Consider the following 20,667-nt stretch of genomic DNA (forward strand, 5'->3'; position numbering starts at 1 on the left):
TAAAAAATTCAATAAATGACTTGGCAGAATTTCACTGTTTTTGTTTCCATGCCCTCTCAAAATTTAGTGAAATAACTATACAAAGATTTTTACTTCTTAGCAAATTTAAATTGTTCTAATACATGACAAAGGATCATTTGAAATTAAATAACATCTTAAATTATTTTTTAAATAATATCTTAGATTCTTTACAATTCATTTTTTTCTATAAGAATCTGCCCTTTCATTCATCCCCTTTCTCCTTTTTCTCCCTCCCCCATATTCTTCAACCTAGAATAGAAGAGAATATTAACCATATTTAACAGGTAAGACAAATGAAAAACAAAAATTTACTATATGTCATACATGCATCTGCTGGTTCAAGGTAACTGTATGATAAGCTATACTTGTAAATAAAAATCTCACACAAAATATGAAACAAATGGATTAAGTTTATCAGCAAAGTCCACATATTACCATTTACTCTTGAGTTTTTGCTCTTCTTAAAGGTATTCAGTAATACACTTTCTACTCTACTTACATTCCAGTCAATATTTGCAAAAAAAAGATGTCTTTTGATTTCATCAACTCCTTCTGAACCTACAAAAATAGAAAGAATTCTTTTACCAGTCTGATTTTTTAAAATCTGGTTACTTGGCCTCCAGATTGTTATCTGTAAAACAGGAGTACACATAATTTATAGATTTCTTGCAGTGAAAAGTTTATGATTTCTTATCTGATGTTTTATTAATTGGTCCTTTGAATTTAATATGATAAAAAATAGCTGGTGTTCATGCTGAAGCACATAGGGTATCATGAAATACTTAAATGCCTTCTGAATCAAATAAAAATCATGTTTAACATGTTAAACTTTAAGTAGTTAAAAATATTAAAACATATTTAAGTAGTTTTATTTTCTTCATAATTCAACTTATGACCTCCTATTTATATATCAAATTAAAAATGCAATGAATAAAGTGACTTTGAAATTTCAACACATGGGCATAAACAGGATAATAGAATCACATTTGGATACAGGGAAAGACTACAAGAAAGTAGCCAAATAATAAGTAGTTACGGAAATATGATATTTATCTTCATGAAAAACAGAAGGAACAAAATAATTATCTTCAAATATAAAAAAGGATTTTTCTATACAAGGGAGAAGTTGTGAATTATGTCAAAAGAGACACTGATACGATACACATAATTATATGATATATATTAAATATGTTTTGCATAACTAGACTACTTCATTTTTTAATCACAAATATAACAGATTACTGGAATCTTTGCATACATAAAATGTAAAAATCTAGGTATAAATATATTGCAGCAGTAAATGAAGTTAAGCCAGAAAACATAAAATTATAATTATCTTCCCAATATAATTATACCTCCCAGTATTTTGTTATAAAAACTAAGAAAATAAACAATACCCAATCTATTTGCTGGATTCCTTTTGAATAGCATCCTTAGAAGACTTTGTGCTTCAGCACTAAGAAACTGAGGCATTCCAAGTTTTGCTCTGGAAAAGAAGATTTCAGAAAATTTCATTTAAATCTAGTTATACTTCTAAACTGAAAAATTTTTAAAAAAATTAATGACCACTTTCACAATGGCAAAGAATATCCCCTGTAAGGTGAAAGGGAATGAGACAGTGTGAAAATGTTCTTTTGTGTCAAATGAAAACTATAACAAGTTTGTCAAAACTGAAAGCAAGGAATTTTTCCCCAAAGGAAAAAAAAATGTTTTCACTTACTTTAATATCATATTCATGGTCTCATTTCTGTCTTTACCTTGAAATGGCAGAGTACCAGTAAGCATTTCAAACTAAAACACATAAACACAAAATAACACAAGTTTAGCACAACTTGGAATATACAAAGAAATTCTTTAGGAAAAAAACTGAGATTTGTAAAATGTGATCATCAAATCATGCAGGATCTATATGATAGCAATCAAAAAGGACTAGAAAACTAGGTCACTTAAGGAAATACACCTCTGATACCCCACAATACATAGCCTAAAAGAGAGATGACACATGGCAAATGAAACCAACCATTACTTCAGTCCTAATTTGGCTAAATTTCCCAAACCAAAGCAATGTGGAAATAGACACAAGGTGTGCATGCTCAGTCATGTTCAACTTTTCGTGAGCCCATGGACTGTAACCCGCCATGCTTCTCTGTCCATACGATTCTCTAGGCAAGAATACTGGAGTGGGTTGCCATTTCCCCTCCAGGGGATCTTCCTGACCCAGGGATCAAACCCTTGTCTCCTGCAGTTCCTGCATTGGCAGGTGGATTCTTTACCACTGAGCCATCTGGGAAGCCCCAGACAAGAGGCATTATCTTTTAAAACATAGATAAGCTTTTAAAGAAAACATTTAATAGTGAAAGAAAAGTAAAAATAAGCACTGAGCCATTTCAATTTGTACATGGCATAATGAAAATATTTTCCCTAAAGAGAGTTAACTGCAATGCAGATAACTAGAACATTAAAGAATGGTATTTTAAAAAGTAATTCTATTGGAAAAAGAAAGATCTGAAAATGAAGCTCATTAAAGAGAAAAGTTTTTATATCCCTAATATTTAAATTTGAAGCTGAGATTCAATAATGGGTTTGGCCTCAGTCCTCTGTTGACACTGAACTTAAAACTTGAGTTAGCTTATTCATTCAACTCTCTCTTGATGACTGATGACTCACAAATTGGTTCCAGTTTCAATCTCCTTCAATCCCCAGCTTTCCCTTCCAAATTTACAGTAATGTTTCTCAACTGAAGACTGACGTGATAGGGGTAGGAGTCATAGAAAGGGAATGAAGAAGGGAATATGGTGTATGGGAATCATCTCTCTCAAGTTCCAGCCCCCTGCCTCCAAACCTAAAGTAATGGTTCTGTCCCAGGGACTGGAGGATTAAGAGGTGGAAACAGAAAGAACAAAAAGGAAAAGAGAAGGACAATATATTGGAATCACACTTTCCCCTCAAAAAAACTATATACTGGCTGGCAGAGTAGTTGTTGTTGTTTGTGTTTCTTTCTTCTTTGTTCATTTAAGGCCTTCAGATGATTCTGATGCTCTCTCCACTGCCCTCTCCTAATTCATTCCTATCAAGGGGTTAAATATGAACCCAGAGTAACCTATGCAACATGTTAAAAATAAGTTCTTTCCTCATCTTCAATATCAGCTATCCTTCCCAACTATCTTTTCTACTGAACTCTTTCAATCCCCTAAAGTTTTAAAGGTATCTTTGTCTTTAACCCTTTCCCTCTGCTTTATCTGTGACATTTAATCTGCTACTAAGGTCAGTTATGTCTACATTTGAAATGTCTTGAAGATTTCCTTTTTTATTTTGTAATCTTACAACTGTCTTGCAAGGAGAACTTCTTGGTCTTCCTACTTTTAGTTTCCTCCATTTGCAATCCATATACATAATGCTACCAAGGCTAATCTTAAAATACATTTTTCCTCTAACTACCATCCTGCTTAAGACTTCACAAAAGTTTACCACTCAGAAAATAGCATACAAATGCTTATAGGCTTATAGCTTCATTTCCTCCACCTTCACCCTCATTCTCTACTACTGCTCTAGTTAAACTGGTTCTCCAGGTCTTTCCTAATATTATCACAATATTATCCTTGAGACACAGTTATCTGAATTTTATCCATCCTTCAGGGCTTAATTTAAGTTCTGTCTCCTCTGCTTTCCCTATATCAACTTGAATGAATTCTTGTTTGAACTCCTAAAGTACTTCCAGACAATTTACTTAGCTATTACATTTGTTTCCCCAACCAGATGGCATGTCTTCTTAGGCCAAGGAAAATGTCAAATATTGTACTTCCAGACTGTTCCCAATCCATTGCCCTTACCAAATGTCAGGCTTATAATAGCCACTTAATATACTGATAAATCGTATAGTAGTTCAGTGATAAATAGGTAAAAATGGATTATCAAGTTTCTACAGCAAACTGTATCTCATTCAATAGCTATTCATTTATTGCCCTACTTAACACTACAAACTCTACGATTAATCTTATACCAAATTAGTCAGTCTAGATTCTCAATATACTAGATATTGTGGAAAAGTAGAACAAGAAGAAAGGATTGCTTTCCTTAAGAGGTTTATAGTCTTTCTACAGACATGCTTAAAATAATGTGACAATAAGATAGTAAACAGGTGCTAAATTCTATGATACCTAATTAAAATATTATATACTACTAAACACAGTATTCTGAAATCTAAAATCTAACAGGATTTTTCCTAATTTTTAAATTTGAATAACTTATATATAAAAAAAAGAATGCTGCTGTTTGCCTTTTAATCAAGCAACTTTAAAATAAATCAGAACACCAAAACCCTAATTCTTATTATATGACAGCTAGCCAATCACAAATTCTTTAAAAACAATCACGAACTTTTAAAACCCTATTCTTAGCAAACACATTCCAACACTCAGATTAAAATTCTAAACAATATTTAATTTATATTGACATAATTTCAAAAATACTACTTACCATAAGTACACCATATGACCACCAATCAGCACTTTGGGAATGACCTCTCCTATTTACTACTTCAGGAGCCATATACTCCACTGTACCACAAAATGAGTAGGCCTTCTTCTCTTGATCTACTGATTCCTTGCTGAGTCCAAAATCTATAACAATATTGCACAAAAATAAATCTGAAGATTTTCAGAAACTAGAAAATACCAAAAGAAACAAAACTATGAATTAAATGTATTCACAGATGGCCTGTGATTACCATTAAGAAAGCTCTTGTGAGACCAGTTAACGGAAAGCATGGAGAAAAGCTTGTATTTTACAATACTCTATCAGAACGTTTAAAATTGTGCAATTAAACCTCATCCTAAAAATACATGTTTTCATGTCTATATTAGAATATGATTCAACAACTTTGAAAAGAAAACAATTAAGTTAACACTGTTATAGTGATTTGATTTTTAAAATAGACTAAGACAAAAAAGAGATTCTAACTTGCAAATATTAGAAAAGCAAATTTTGCTTTGACATTGGAGAACTTCCATTTTTGCTTCTGGTCTTCAAAGAGCTAAAGGTACATAAAAATCAATCTTATTTCCATATACTTACAGTAAAAAATGGAACGGTGAAATTTTAAAAGTCCTATTTGTAATACCACAAAAAACTCACATTAAATCCCATAGATAAAAATATACAAAATATGTATACACAAGATCAGCATGATAAAAACTATAAACACCAATGAAAGGAATCAGAGTAGATCTAAGTAAATGGAGAGAGATATTGGTTACAGTTTGGAAGAGTCAATGTTGTTAAAGATGTCGACTCTCCCAAAACTGATCAAAGTCAATGAAATATTAATAAAAATCTCAGCAAGATTTTTTTTGTAAAAATCAACAAGCTGAATTTAAAATTTATATAAAAAGACAAAGGAAACAGAATAGCCGAAAAATGTGAAAAAGTAAATTCAAGGAATCATACTACCTGACTTCAATATTTATTATAAAACTATAGTAATCAAGACAGTGTTATACTGGAGAACTGACATACATAGTTAGTTCTGCTATGATGCTTGTCTTAAAAGTGCAAATCTGTTGCAACATAATTTATACTTTACTGTTACATTTCAGAGATTTACACCACTCCACAAAGGTCCTTTGCTGTACTATTTTCTGACAAAACTAATATTTACTACTAGAATTTGCTTGGTGATTATAACATGAATTTAATTTTTCAGGTTGGTTTACGTGCAATTTTATCCACAAGAAACACTGGGTGAAACACTAGAAAACTGTACCTAGTTAAACTGAGCCAAGCAGAAATACATACATGAACATCGGCATATCACATGTGTTATGAGCTACTCCTGTTCACCTACAGCATTAGAACTCCCAATTCCAGATAATTTACCTTCCACCTTTTCACAACAATGTACAATCTGCAATCTTTCTGATGCCCATTCTACAAGCAAATGTCAAGATTTTTTACAAGGTAATATACCATATTTATTGTTGTTCAGTCACTCAGTCGTGTCCGACTCTGAGGACCCCATTGACTACAGCACTCCAGGCTTCCCTGTCCTTCACCATTTCCTGAAGCTTGCTCAAACTCATGTCCATCAAGTTGGTGATGCCATCCAACCATCACATCCTGTGTGGTCCCCTTCTCCTGTCTTCAATCTTTCTTAGCATAAGGCTCTTTGTTAATGAGTCAGCTCTTCTCATCAGGTGGCCAAGTATTGGAGCTTCAGCTTCAGCATCAGTCTTTGCAATGAATATTCAGGGTTGATTTACATTAGGATTGACTGGTTTGATTTCCTTGTAGTCCAAGGGCTCTCAGGAGTCTTCTCCAACACCACAGTTCAAAAGCATGACTTTTCTGGCCCTCAAACTTCCTTATGGTCCAGCTCTCCCATCCATACATGACTCCTGGAAAAACCAGAGCTTTGACCATATAGACCTTGGTCGGCAAAGAAATGTCTCTGTTTCTAAATATGGTGTCTAGATTTGTCATAGCTTTTCTTCCAAGGAGCCGGTGTCTTTTAATTTCATGGCTGCAGTCACCATCTGCAGTGATTTTGGCGACTGAGAAAATAAAGTCTGTCACTGTTTCCATTGTTTCCCCATCTATCTTCCATGAAGTGACAGGACAAGGTGCCATGTTCTTCATTTTTTGAATGCTGAGTTTTAATCCAGGTTTTTCACTCTCCTCTTTCACCTCAATAGTTCCTCCTCGCTCTCTGCCATAAAGGGTGGTATCATCTGCAAATCTGAGGTTATTGATATTTCTCCCTGCAATCTTGATTCCAGCTTGTGATTCATCCAGTCAGACATTATGCATGATATACTCTGCATATAAGATAAATAAGCAGGGTGCTGTACTCCTTTCCTGATTTGGAACCAGTCCATTGTTCCAAGTCTAGGTCTAATTGTTGCTTCTTCACCTGAATACACTTTTCTCAGGAGGCAGGTCAGGTGATTTGGTATTCCCATCTCTTTAAGAATTTTCCACGGTTTGTTGTGATCCACACAATAAGGCTTTAGCATAGTCAATGAAGCAGAAGTAGATGTTTTCCTGGAATTCTCTTGCTTTTTCTATGATCCAGCAGATGTTGGCAATTTGATCTCTGGTTCCTGTCATTTCTAAATCAAGCTTGAACACCTGGAAGCTTTCAGTTCACATACTGTTGAAGCCAAAATCACTGTAGATGGTGACTGCACCCATGAAATTAAAAGATGCTTGCTGTTTGGAAGAAAAGCTATGACAACTCTAGATACCATATTAAAAAGCAGAGATAGTACTTTGCTGACAAAGGTTCACCTAGTCAAAGCTATGGTTTTTTCACGGGTCATATATGCATGTGAGAGTTGGACCATAAAAAAGCTAAGCACCAGAGCTAGGGTCATTCTCTCCCGCCCCCCGCACCTGCGGAGGGCTATAGAACACTTCTCCCATAATTTTTGTAGGTCTTGTGAGATAAACAAGACCAAAAAAAAAAAAAAGAAGCTAAGCACCAAAAGATTGACGCTTTTGAAGAGTGGTGTTGGAGAAGACTCTTGAGAGTCCCTTGAACTGCAAGGAGATTCAACCAGTCAATCCTAAAGAAAGCAACCCTGAACAGTCATTGGAACGACTGATGCTGAAGCTGAAACTCCAATAATTTGGCCACCTGATGCAAAGAACTCACTCACTGGAAAAGACCCTGATGCTGGGAAAGTTTGAAGGCAGGAAGAGAAGGGGATGATAGAGGATGAGATGGTTGGAAGTCATCACCGACTTGATGGACATGAGTTTGAGTAAGCTCTGGGAGTTGGTGATGGACAGGGAAGCCTGGTGCACTGCAGTCCATGAGGTTGCAAAGAGTCAGACACAACTGAGCGACTGAACTGATAACAGAACTGAGTATATATTGCCAGCTGATTTCTGACAAAGGTGTAAAAGTAACTTTATGGGGGAAAAAAGGTCAGTCTTTTTAATAAATGGTGCCAGAATAACAGGGTGTCAATATGTAGAAGTCTGCTTAAAGGCAGAAACTAGAGAGGAACTAATGAGCCCCTTGAGAGTGTGAAAGAGAAGAGTGAGAAAGCTGACTTGAAATTCAATATTCAAAAAACTCAGATCATGGAACACAGTCCTATCACTTCACGACAAAGAGAGGGGGAAAAAGGGGAAACCATGACAGATTCTATTTGTTTGGACTACAAAATCACTGTGCATGGTGATTGCAGCCATGAAATTAAAAGATGCTTGCTCCTTGGAAGGAAAGCTTTGACAAACCTAGACAGAATATTAAAAAGCAGAGACATCACTTTGCCATCAAAAGGCTGTATAGTCAAAGCTATGGTTTTTCCAGTAGTCATGTACGGATATGAGAGTTGGACCATAAAGAAGGCTGAGTGCTGAATTTATGCTTTTGAACTGGAGTGTTGGAGAATACTCTTGAAAGTCCCCTGGACTGCAAAGAGAACAAACCAGTCAATCCTAAAGGAAATCAATCCTGAATATTCATTGGAAGGATTGGATGCTGAAGCTCCAATACTTTGGCCACCTGATGTGAAAAGCTGACTCACTCGAAAAGATCCCATTGAAAGATTGAAGACCAAAGGAGAAGCAGGATGCAGAGAACAAGATGGTTAGATAACATCACAAACTCCATGGACACAAATTTGAGCAACCTCTGGGACACAGTGGAGGACAGAGGAACCTGGTGAGTTGTAGTCCATGGGGTTGCAGAGTCAGACACAACTCAGTGACTGAAAACAACAACAAAACAAAAATCCATTCTTTACCATAAATAAACATTAACTCAAAGTGAATCACAGAACTAAGTGTAAAACTTAAAACTGTAAAATTTTTTAAAAGAAAAATAGAATAAAATCTTTGTGATCTTGAGTTAGGCAAATATTTCTTAGATACAATATCAAAAGTATAATCCATAAAAGAAGCTGATAACTGAATTTTATCAAAGTCAAAAAGTGCTCTTCAAAATACACTGCTGAGAAAATTAAAGAGAAGCTACAGACTGGGAGAAAATATGTGAAAATCACATATTAGACAAAGGACTTGTACTCAGGGTATATTTTTAAAATCTCAGAAGTCAATAATAAGAAGACAAATAATCCAATTTTTTAATGGGCAAAAATTCCAAACAGATACTTCTCCCAAGAAACACATGAAAGATGATCAATGTCATCATTTATTAGGGAAATGCAAATTAAAATAACAATGAGATATTTTAGAGGAGGTAAAGTCAAAAATACTGACAATACCATGTAATGGCAAGGACGCAGAGTGGCTGGAGCTCTCACACACCACTGATAGATATGCAAAATGATACAACTACTTTGGAAAACAGTTTGGAGGCTTCTCATTAAGTTAAACATACACTTCCCATATGACCAACTAATCCTACTACTTTTGTAATTATTGAATGGAAATAAAAATTTATGTTCACATAAAATCTGTACAAAAACATTTATAGTGGCTTTATTTGCCATTGTTTAAAACAGGAAACAACCCACATGCCCCTTAATTGGGAACTGGATAAGCAAACCATGGTACCATCATAAAATGGAATACAACTCAGCAATAAAAAAATTTATTGATACACACAACAATATATATGAATCTCAAATGTACTACACTAAGTAAATAAAGCCAGATTCAAAAGATTATATACTGTCTTCCTCTAATTAGATCATTTTGTGGAAAAGCCAAAACCACAGAGCCAGAAAGCAGATTGGTGGTTGTTAAGGGGTAAAGGGAGAACTAATTTACAATGGTAAATTCTAGGGGGTGAGATAACTGTCTTCTATCTTGATGCTGGTGGTAGTTGTAAGACTGCATTTTGTCAAAGCTTGCAGAACTCTACAAAAAAAAATAATTTAAAAAATAACCTTTTCTATTTTGAGACAACTGTAGGTTCACAGGCAATTATATGAAATACTACAGAAATACTATTTACCCTTAAGCCAGTTCCCCCCATGCTAATATCTTACAAAATTATGTTATGACATTACAACCACAATAATGACAATGATGCACTCAAGATATGAATTCCATTATCACAAGAATTTGAACAATATATTTTAGCCCATGTAAATTATATGCTAATTCTATAAATGAAAAAGTTATAAACTCTATATATCTATTGTAAAATTAAAAAAATAATACTTAATTTTAAGGCCTCTTGAAACTGATTTTCTAACCATATTCAATATTTCCATTTAAAAAATCACTTATATAATAACTGAATTCATTATGATTTTCAGTATAATTTTTAAAAATCTTCTTAATGTACTACCAGGTTCTTTTTCTACATTTTAAGGCTCTTAAACTCTATAATTCCATTTCAAAATTAAATGTAATAAAACCCAGTCTCTAAGGTCAGTTCAGCTGAATGTAACAACATAGTTTGTAGAGAAGAACGTTGGCTTCTCTGGCCATTCCAGAGAGAGGGTCGAAGGGAAGAAAACTCTCTATTACTTTTCAGAGATTTACATCAGTCTATAAAGGTCCTTTGCTGTACTACTTCTGACAAAATTGACATTTAACACCAGAATTTGCTTGGTAATCAACTGACAAAAATTTTTATCATAAAAATTAGCTAGGAGATTGAATAAGACATATGTTAATCAGTGGTTTTACCAAACCACTAATTTGAAAAGAAAACGTAGAAATCAGCTATATAAAGGGTTCTGGGCGGGGCTATGTGTGAGGAGGGAGTATGTCTTTGTTTCTTTAAATGACTCTTTTAAAGACTTTAAATTTCAAAGTAAAAGTGAAATCACTCAGTCCTGTCCCACTCTTTGCAACCCCATGGTCTGTAGCCTACCAGGCTCCTCCATCCATGGGATTTTCCAGGCAAGAATACTGGAGAGGGTTGCCATTTCCTTCTCCAGGGGATATTCCCGACCCAGGGATGGATCCTATGTCTCCCGCATTGCAGGCAGACTCTTGACCACCTAAGCCACCTTCAAAAGCATGCCCAAAACACAGTATGTCTATGAGTATCTACTATATATAAAATATTACATATGAATGCATTTTCAGGGCAGGAATAGAGATGCAGATAGAGGACTGGTGAAAACAGCAGGGGAAAGAGAGGGTGGAACGAGCATTAACATATATATACCACCATGTGTAAAATAGATAGCTACTGGGAAGCTGCTGTATAGCACAGGAAGCTCAGATCAATGCTTTGTGATGGCCTAAAGGGGTGGGATGTGAGTTTTAAGAGGGAGAGGATATATGTATACATATAAGCTGTTTCATTTGGCTGTACAGCAGAAACACAACTGTAAAGCAGTTATACTCCCAATAAAAAATAATACATGAAAAAAGTAATTTCAATGACTAATTTTCAGATAGCCATAAAAATTACTTAAACTTTTTATAACGTATACATTTTTCCTTAATTGTTCAGCTCAAGTACTGTGTGATTTAATTTTTGACACTGTATATTTTTCCTTCCCCTCTCTTTCTAGAAATTAGTTCTGAATTCTGTCTCTCAGAAGTGATTCTGCTGACTCCAGATTCCCTATCCTACCCAGGTTTGTGATACTCTTACACCCATCCTCACCCAAATGCCTGACCTTCCCCATCCATGGCACCTTCTCCTCACACTAGATTCTCAGTTCTGCCTCTTCATGCCTTTTCATTTCCAAGACTAAGTGTTCTTAATCGAGCTAATGTCTTAGAGTTATTAGTTCCTTTGCCTAAAAAGAGACCAGACCACGTTATCTGCCTCCTGAGATATCTATATGCAAGTCAAGAAGCAACAGTTAGAACGGGACATGGAACAAAGGATTGGTTCCAAATTGGGAAATGAGCATGTCAAGGCTGTATTATATTGTCACTCTATTTATTTAACTTATATGCAGGGTACATCATGCAAAATGCCAGGCTGGATGAAGCACAAGCTGGAATCAAGATTGCAGGGAGAAATAGCAATAATCTCAGATAGGCAGATGATAACACCTTTATGGCAAAAAGCTTAGAGAACCAAAGAGCCTCTTGAAGAAACTGGAAGAGGAGAGTGAAAAAGCTGGCTTAAAACTCAACATTCAAAAAACGAAGATCATGGCATCCAGTCCCATCAGTTCAGTTCAGTTCAGTTCAGTCACTCAGTTGTATCTGACTCTTTGTGACCCCATGAATCACAGCACGCCAGGCTTCCCTGTCCATCACCAAATCCCAGAGTTTATTCAAACTCATGTCCATCGAGTTCGTGATACCATCCAGCCATCTCATCTTCTGTCATCCCTTTCTCCTCCTGCCCCCAATCCCTCCAAGCATCAGGGTCTTTTCCAGTGAGTCAACTCTTTGCATAAGGTAGCCAAAGTACTGGAGTTTCAGCTTGAACATCAGTTACTCCAATGAACACCCAGGACTGATCTCCTTTAGGATGGACTGGTTGGATCTCCTTGCAGTCCAAGGGACTCTCAAGAGTTCTCTCCAACACCACAGTTCAAAAGCATCAATCCTTCAGCACTCAGCTTTCTTCATAGTCCAACTCTCACATCCATATATGACCACTGGAAAAACCATAGCCTCGACTAGACAGACCTTTGTTGGCAAAGTAATGTCTCTGATTTTTAATATGCTGTTTAGGTTGGTCATAACTTTCCTTCCAAGGAGTAAGTGTCTTTTAATTTCATGGCTGCAATCACCATCTGTAGTGATTTTGGAGCCCAAAAAGATAAAGTCTGACACTGTTTCCACTGTTTCCCATCTATTTCCCATGAAGTGATGGGACAAGATGCCATGGTCTTAGTTTTCTGAATGTTGAGCTTTAAGCCAACTTTTTCACTCTCCTCTTTCACTTTCATCAAGAGGTTCTTTAGTTCCTCTTCACTTTCTGCCATAAGGGTGGTACCATCTGCATATATGAGGTTATTGATATTTCTCCTGGCAATCTTGATTCCAGCTTGTGCTTCTTCCAGCCCAGTGTTTCTCATGATGTACTCTGCATATAAGTTAAATAAGCAGGGTGACAATATACAGCCTTGACATACTCCTTTTCCTATTTTGAACCAGTCTGTTGTTTCAGATCCAGTTCTAACTGTTGCTTCCTATCCTGCATACAGGTTTCTCAAGAGGCAGGTCAGGTGGTTTGGTATTCCCATCTCTTTCAGAATTTTCCACAGTTTATTGTGATCCACACAGTCAAAGGCTTTGACATGGCCAATAAAGCAGAAATATATGTTTTTCTGGAACTATCTTGCTTTTTTGATGATCCAGTGGATGTTGGCAATTTGATCTCTGGTTTCTCTGCCTTTTCTAAAACCAGCTTGAACATCTGGAATTTCACAGTTCACGTATTGCTGAAGCCTGGCTTGGAGAATTTTGAGCATTGCGCGTGTGAGATGAGTGCAATAGTGCAGAAGTTTGAGTATTCTCTGGGATTGCCTTTCTTTGGGATTGGAATGAAAACTGACCTTTTCCAGTCCTGTGGCCACTGCTGAGTTTTCCAAATTTGCTGGCATATTGAGTGCAGCACTTTCACAACATCGTCTTTCAGGATTTGAAATAGCTCAACTGGAATTCCATCACCTCCACTAGCTTTGTTCGTAGTGATGCTTTCTAAGGCCCACTTGACTTCACATTCCAGGATGTTTGGCTCTAGGTGAGTGATCACACCATCGTGATTATCCAGTCCCATCACTTCATGGCAAATACATGGAGAAACAATGGATACAGTGACAGACTTTCTATTTGGGGACTCCAAAATCACTGCAGATGGTGACTGCAGCCATGAAATTAAAAGATGTTTACTCCTTGGAAGAAAAGCTATGACCAACCTAGACAGCATGGTAAAAGGCAGAGAGAGATATTACTTTTCCAACAAAGGTCCCTCTAGTCAAAGCTATAGTTTTTACAGTAGTCATGTATGGATGTGAGAGTTGGACCATAAAGAAAGTTGAGTACTGAAGAATTGATCCTTTTGAACTTTGGTGTTAGAGAAGACTCTTGAGAGTCCCTTGGACTGCAAGGAGATTCAACCAGTCCATTGTAAAGGAAATCAGTCCTGAATATTCATTAGAAGGGCTGATGTTGAAGCTGAAGCTCCAATCCTTTGGTCACCTGATGCGGAGAACTGACTTGCTGGAAAAGACCCTGATGCTGGGAAAGATTGAAGGCAGGAAGAAAAGGGGACAACAGGATGAGATGGTTGGATGGCATCACCAACTCGATGGATTTGAGTCTGAGAAAGCTCTGGGAGTTGGTAATGGACAGGAAAGCCTGGCATGCTGTAGTCCATGGGGTCACAAAATGTTGGACACAACTGAGCGACTGAACTGAACTGAATTGAAAAAGAGAACTTGAAGGGCTCACTGGAAGTACTATATATGACTCAGCCCATTTACCAGACTGGCCAAAGCATGCAAACCTGAAAAAGAAAAACTGAACTCAGGGAGAGACGGCTGTGGAATGTTTCTGTCTGCTTCAAAGAAGCAGCCAACATGATCTGTGTTTCATCTATAAATTCCACAGGTTGCTGATAAAAATGAGTAACACAGTTCACCCAGTAAAAGACCAGAATAGTGAAAAGCAGAGATAAGGGATGACTTATTCTTCCAGATCAGATTTTAAACTGTATTATAAGCACCTGTATCTAAAACCAGAGTGTCTGAAAAACTATTAAAGTAGGTATTTAAAAGTTTAAAAAAGAAAACATAGCAACCACAGACAGTTCAAATCAATTGTGTTCAATTTATAATTTTTAATAGGGTATAATGAGTAACTTTTTTCTAAACCAGGCAAGTCATGTAATATAGTTTGTTTTACAAAACTAGTAGATGGCATTCCAGTAGAAAAAAAAAGAAAATAAAAACTAAGACATAAAGACAATATCAATAATATATTAGCAAGTACACATGTATTTGGGGAATATTCACTTTAATTCTACTGATCTTCGCTATACAAACATAATCTCAGTATGAGGTCAATATATAAAGGAACCTTTCTATAGTTTGCTGCTATTCCAGATTAATCTGCTAAAAAGTCTATTCCTCTTATTTGGAGGATTTTTAAAGTGAACAGGTAATGAGAAAAAAAAGTTATCTTCTAAAAAAAAGGTAATCTTCTAAGATTATTCTGGGGAAACTTAGAATGCTGAGGAAGACCATAACTAGAAAAGACACTCCTAAATCACTTGACATCACTGGTATCAAAGACAAATAGCAAATAGCACTTTTGATGATAGTATTCAAAATGGAAGGAAGGGGAGAGAAGGAAGGAGAAAACAGGCACAGCACATAAGAAAGGAAGGAAAAAAGAGAAATAAAGGAAGAATAAAAAGAAAAAGGAAAGAAAAAACTGAAATGTCTTAAAATACTGATGCTTGCTATGAGGTATCTGTAACCAACCACACTGGAATGTGGAAAGGTTAAACTACGAATTAGGTTATAATCATTAAACTGTAAATTAGGTAATATTTACCCTTATGCACTTTTGTTAAAGAAATATTGGTGTCACTTTAAAGGAATATAGACTGAATTATTTAAAAATAAACATAAATCACAGTTTATTTCCATTATAAGCCTTGAGTCCCTTGCTTATATAAATTAACACTGATTCTAAACATTCTTTACTCCTTAGTCAATTTAAGTCCAAAAGGTATAACAGCAGAGTTCATATTATAAGACTAAATATAAAACAAGTTGATATCATTATTCACCCAATTAACCTTAATGTAGAAGACAGATAAAGGTAGAATGTATTCTACTCTTTCCCCACTTTCCTTCCTCATCTGAGACAAAACAAGCATAATTTATTAAGAAAAATGAAAAGAATTAAATATAATTAGCTTTCCAATTAAAGACTGTTATAAAATAAAAAAATATACTTTGTATAAAATTTCAAAACTCTACTGTTCTCTCTTCATATTTTTATTCCTTGTTCTCTCGTGCGTGCATGCTAAGTCACTTCAGTCATGTCTGACTCTTTGCAACCCTATGGATTATAGCCTGCCTGGCTACTTGCTCTGTCCATGGGATTCTACAGGCAAGAGTACTGGAGTGGATTGCCATGGACTCCTCCAGGGGATGTTCCTGACCCAAGGATCGAACCTACTCTAAATCTGTTTAAATCTGCTTTGATTGTCTCATGTATGAGAAAGATAACCAGGCTGTGAATGAATAAGATTTACTAAACTTTACTTGAACTTTGTCACATTTACTTGAGCTTTCAAGTTAACAACTTCATACTTTACTTTTTACTGAAGCAGTATACTTACGAATTTAAAGCAACTTACCTTTAAAGTGTACTGGTCCAAACTTCTTTGTAAAGACCATATCTTCATTTTATCGCTTTTTTAACATTCTGATAATTAAATACATAATTTACTACCTATTTAAAACATAAGTAACCTTTTGAGAGTGGCTCACTCAGCATAATGCCCAATCCAAGTTGCTGCATATACTGCTGGGTAGTATTCTACTGTATAGATGTATCCATCCATTCACTTTTTGAAGGACATCTTGGACATTTCCAGCCTTGGGCCATTTCAAATAGAGCTGCTACGAAAATTCATGTATAGATTTTTTGTGCGCATGTAAGTTTTTATTTCTCTAGGATAAATGTCCAGGTATGTGACTACTGTACAGTTCTATTTGTATCATATTCTTAATATAACAAACTGGGAGATGTAGAGCAGAGAAGTGGTTGCCAGGAGTTAAAGAAGGGGGGAAGAGTTGTGATTATAAATGGACAGATATGGTTGTAGATCAGTTCTGCTTATTGATAATGATGATAATATTCAAATCTACATATATGGATATAATGTCATGGAGACAAACAAAAAAATGAATACATGCAAAAACTGGTGAAATCCAAGTAAAATATATAGTCTAGTTAGTTCTACTGTACCTATCAATTTCCTGAGTTTGATAATGCAGTAGTAATTTTATAAAATGTCACCATAGGGGAAGCTGGGTGATGGTACTATTTTTGCAACTTATTGTTAGTCTATAATTATTTGAAAGTAAAAGATTTTAATGGTATAATAAGGAGGCTTTATGCCTAAGAGTCCTGTGAGAATTAGCAGAATGTGTTGTATACTGTAAACACTCAACATTCAAAATAAAGTAAAAAATAAAACGTGTTTTTAACCAAAAAAAAAAAGAATAAAATGAACTTCTGATTATGAAACACCTGGTTTAAAAGTTTATAATTCACTATATTTCAAATGTGGTAACTAGTTATGATACATCTTTCAGTCTAGACTGAAACAAAAATGATGTGCTTTTACCTAGAAAACCAAATGTCATTTCTTAATGAGAACAATGACACTATTGTATATTTTTTTGTATTACAATTAGAGCATATTGAAAGCTATCTACCCTTTAAATGAATTTTAGTTCACTAAAGAAATGAATAAAATGCAAATTAAATCATGAAAGAGGAAAAACAGGCTTAGACAAATATACATATTAATAAAAACAGAAAACAGGCTTAGGATAGAGTAAGAAAATTTGCATACCTGTTAACTTGATATGTCCTATTTCATCAAGCAAAATGCTGTAAATCAAAATTCACATTCAACAACACAGGATAAAATATTCATATAAAGTTTGATAGACCAGAAAATTTTGAAATGACTAATTTAAAATCAATGGGTATCTGATGAGGATTACTTTTCAAAGTATGTTTCATATAATTGTATAATTCATGTATATTTTCATAGAATCTTTAAAACAACAGACTTAATGGAGAAAAAAGTAGTTACAGAAATACTGGGAACAGGTATACATAAAAAGAATACAACTTTACTTTTCTGGCTTCAGGTCTCTATATACAATTCCTAATCGATGCAGATGATCCAAAGCAAGGGCTAGTTCTGCAAGGTAGAATTTCACATCTTCCTCTGTAAACAGAACCTAGAATAAAATAATAATTTACCATTTAATCTTTTTTCTATGTTGCAATTATTTAAATTTTCTTCTTTTAAAAACAGGAAACAGACAAATCTAGGCAAACAGGAAAATAAAACAAGTATACAGATGAAATTAACCTCTTCAAGAATCTCTCTCAAAAAAAAAGAATCCTTTTCTCACTATTAATCATTTTAATGTAGATCTTCCTAAAATATATTATGCAGTTTGTATATCTATTTACACTAAATCTATCACACAGATTTAACTTTTTAAAAATGATTTATTATCATAACTTAATTATTAATTTTAGTGCACTAATATATAGGGATATTCTCAGGATTTTTACAATATATTGGATATTTTGTTTTAGTACTGGAATTCCACTATTTCTACTATTTTCTCTTTCATTGTCTACTATCACATCTCAGTGATAATTTTGCTTTTAGCAGGTCTACTAACCTAAAGTTTCTATTACTAACATAAGTTGTCAATTAGTAACTCTTACATTAAACACAATTCTAAATCCAATCTCTGACCTAAGGGGTAGGTCCAGGACTCTTCTGCCAGTAGAATACATGCGTCTAAAGGCACTGAATTCCTCAATCTTTTGTACCTAGGTATAGAGTTACTCTGATAAAGTGAAAAGTGCACTGGACTTAGAATTAGCAGTATAATGTCTGACATGTCACTTAGCCCTCTGGGCTTAAGTTTCTAAACCTGTAAAATAAGGATAATAGTATCAGCTACGTCTACTTAACAAGATAGTTTTAAGAGTCAGCTTAGTTTATGTGAAGGAAAAAAAGCTTTGTAAATTATAAAATTCTATGTGTGCAAAGATGAGGTGGTATTATTATAGGTTTACATCTATATTCATAAGTGTTAATTTAAACACAAAATTGGGCACTACTCAGCCATTAGATGTAATTGTTAAGATTTAGCAAGGGCTTCTAATTGGCAAAACAAATAACTTGTCTAGAAATTTTTTATTTTCATTAAAAAAATATATAGATTATTAAGAAAGTTCAAAATTTGAATGACATATCATAAAATCTTGAAACTGGTTTGTCCACTCAGAATCATGGCCACTGAATTATATTATGCAGATTAAGGTTACTAGTAATATTACTGAGAATGAGCAATTAAAGATAAATTTTGATGCTCCACTCACTTTTTAAAATAGTCTGCAGAAAAACAAAGACTTTCATTATCTAAGTTTCAGGAGAATTCATTTGAATATCATAATGGTAAAAGTATAAGAACATTTTCACTTGATATTTTATTAGGAAGAAAAACAGATGTTACCTATTTCACCTTTGAAGAAGGCTAATCAAAGCATTCACTGAAATGTAACACATAAGAAAACCCTAAACAAAAATCTTTGAAATTCTAAAAGAAGAAACAGTCTATAGTTTTGTTTGTTGTTGTTTTAGTCACTAAATTGTGTGGGAATCTTTGTGACCCTATGGACTGTAGCCCACCAGGCTCCTCTGTCCATGAGACTTTCCAGGCAATTGGAGTGGGTTGCCATTTCCCTTTCCAGGGATCCTGTGTCTCGTGCACTGGCAGGCAGAGTCTTCTCCACTGCACCACTAAGAAAGCCCAATTTATAGCTTATGGCAATTATATGTTTTTCTGGGTAGGTTAGTTTATCATTCTGAGTGTCCTTATGTAAGGTGGTGATAACACTGACTTCATAAGGTTGTTTGGAAGATAATGAATGAAAAGTGACTGGCACATAATAGTAAGTTTCTTATTTACGTCCCTCATGAGGTTTTCCTCAAAGACAATTTCATGACAAGATAATATACTTGCCAGTTTATAGTTTAAACTTTTCATTCATTATGTTATTACAATCTTCCAAACAACCTTATGAGGTTGGTATTATCGCCACCTTATGTAATGGACACTCAGAGTAATAAACTAATCATAGACAATACTTAAACACATGGGTGTGGTTGTGTTACAATAATACTTTGTTTACAAAAAATATCAGTAGGCCATATTTGGCCTGAGACTATAGATTCCTGACTGCTGAGTTAAAGATTTATACTACAAAGCCTAAAAGAACTACTAAAATAACACAATAAAATGTTATTTTGATAAAAAGCTAACTGAAGATAAAAAGATAGCAGAGAAAAAGAGAAATAAAAGAACAGATGGAACAAAAAAAAAAAAAACCACAAATAGAAAGATGGGAGATTTAAACCCAATTATATTAACAATCATATTAAATGTAACAAGTCTGACACACCTATTAAAAAGCATAAATTTTCAGACTATATAAAAAACAAGATAATTATATGCTGCCTTAAGTACTGCACATTAAATATAAAGACAAATAAATTAAATAAAAATATGAAAAACACTATACCAAACTAAATAATTTTTTTAAAAACCTAGATTAATATCAATGTAGATTTCAAAGCAAAGAATATTATTAAGGATAAAGTCAGTCATCTCATAATGATAAAGGGTAAATTCACTAAGATGGAATGATAATCCTAAAGGTTTATGCACTTAATAACAGAAATTTGCAATATGTGAAGCAAAATTTGACAGAAATTCAAAAATAAACAGATAAGTTCATAATTATAGTCAAAAGTTTCAACCATTGACTTTTAAAAATTTTTATAACATATAGACAGAGTTAGGAAAAATAAAGGAGACTTAAAATCAACTATCAAACAACTTAATCTAACTGACACTTACAGAACTTTCCAGTACCCAAAATCATAATACACATGTTTCTCAAGTACACATTCAACAATTTACCAAGATATACCATATTGTGAAGCATAAAACA

General features: G+C 34.5%; 1 protein-coding gene across 15 annotated transcripts in view; it reads right to left on the bottom strand.

Moving 5' to 3' along the window:
• Positions 1–236: 236 nt before the first annotated feature.
• RPS6KA6 (ribosomal protein S6 kinase A6) overlaps positions 237–20,667 on the bottom strand; it is a 104,028-nt gene continuing 83,597 nt past the window's right edge. For 7 of the 15 annotated variants that reach the window (XM_070462028.1, XM_070462031.1, XM_070462027.1 and 4 more), the window contains 6 exons: positions 17,761–17,867; positions 17,471–17,508; positions 4,498–4,640; positions 1,742–1,812; positions 1,419–1,507; positions 265–579 (listed from right to left, as the gene is read on the bottom strand). In XM_070462028.1, coding sequence (XP_070318129.1) covers positions 299–579; positions 1,419–1,507; positions 1,742–1,812; positions 4,498–4,640; positions 17,471–17,508; positions 17,761–17,867 — 729 coding nt within the window. In that variant the 3' untranslated portion in view covers positions 265–298. Of the gene's footprint in view, positions 580–1,418; positions 1,508–1,741; positions 1,813–4,497; positions 4,641–7,515; positions 9,853–17,470; positions 17,509–17,760; positions 17,868–20,667 lie in introns of those variants that run through there. The other 8 variants (XM_070462022.1, XM_070462023.1, XM_070462032.1 and 5 more) reach the window with 6 other exon arrangements.

The sequence above is a fragment of the Odocoileus virginianus genome, chromosome X (assembly GCF_023699985.2).
Source record: "Odocoileus virginianus isolate 20LAN1187 ecotype Illinois chromosome X, Ovbor_1.2, whole genome shotgun sequence".
Lineage (NCBI taxonomy): Eukaryota > Metazoa > Chordata > Mammalia > Artiodactyla > Cervidae > Odocoileus > Odocoileus virginianus.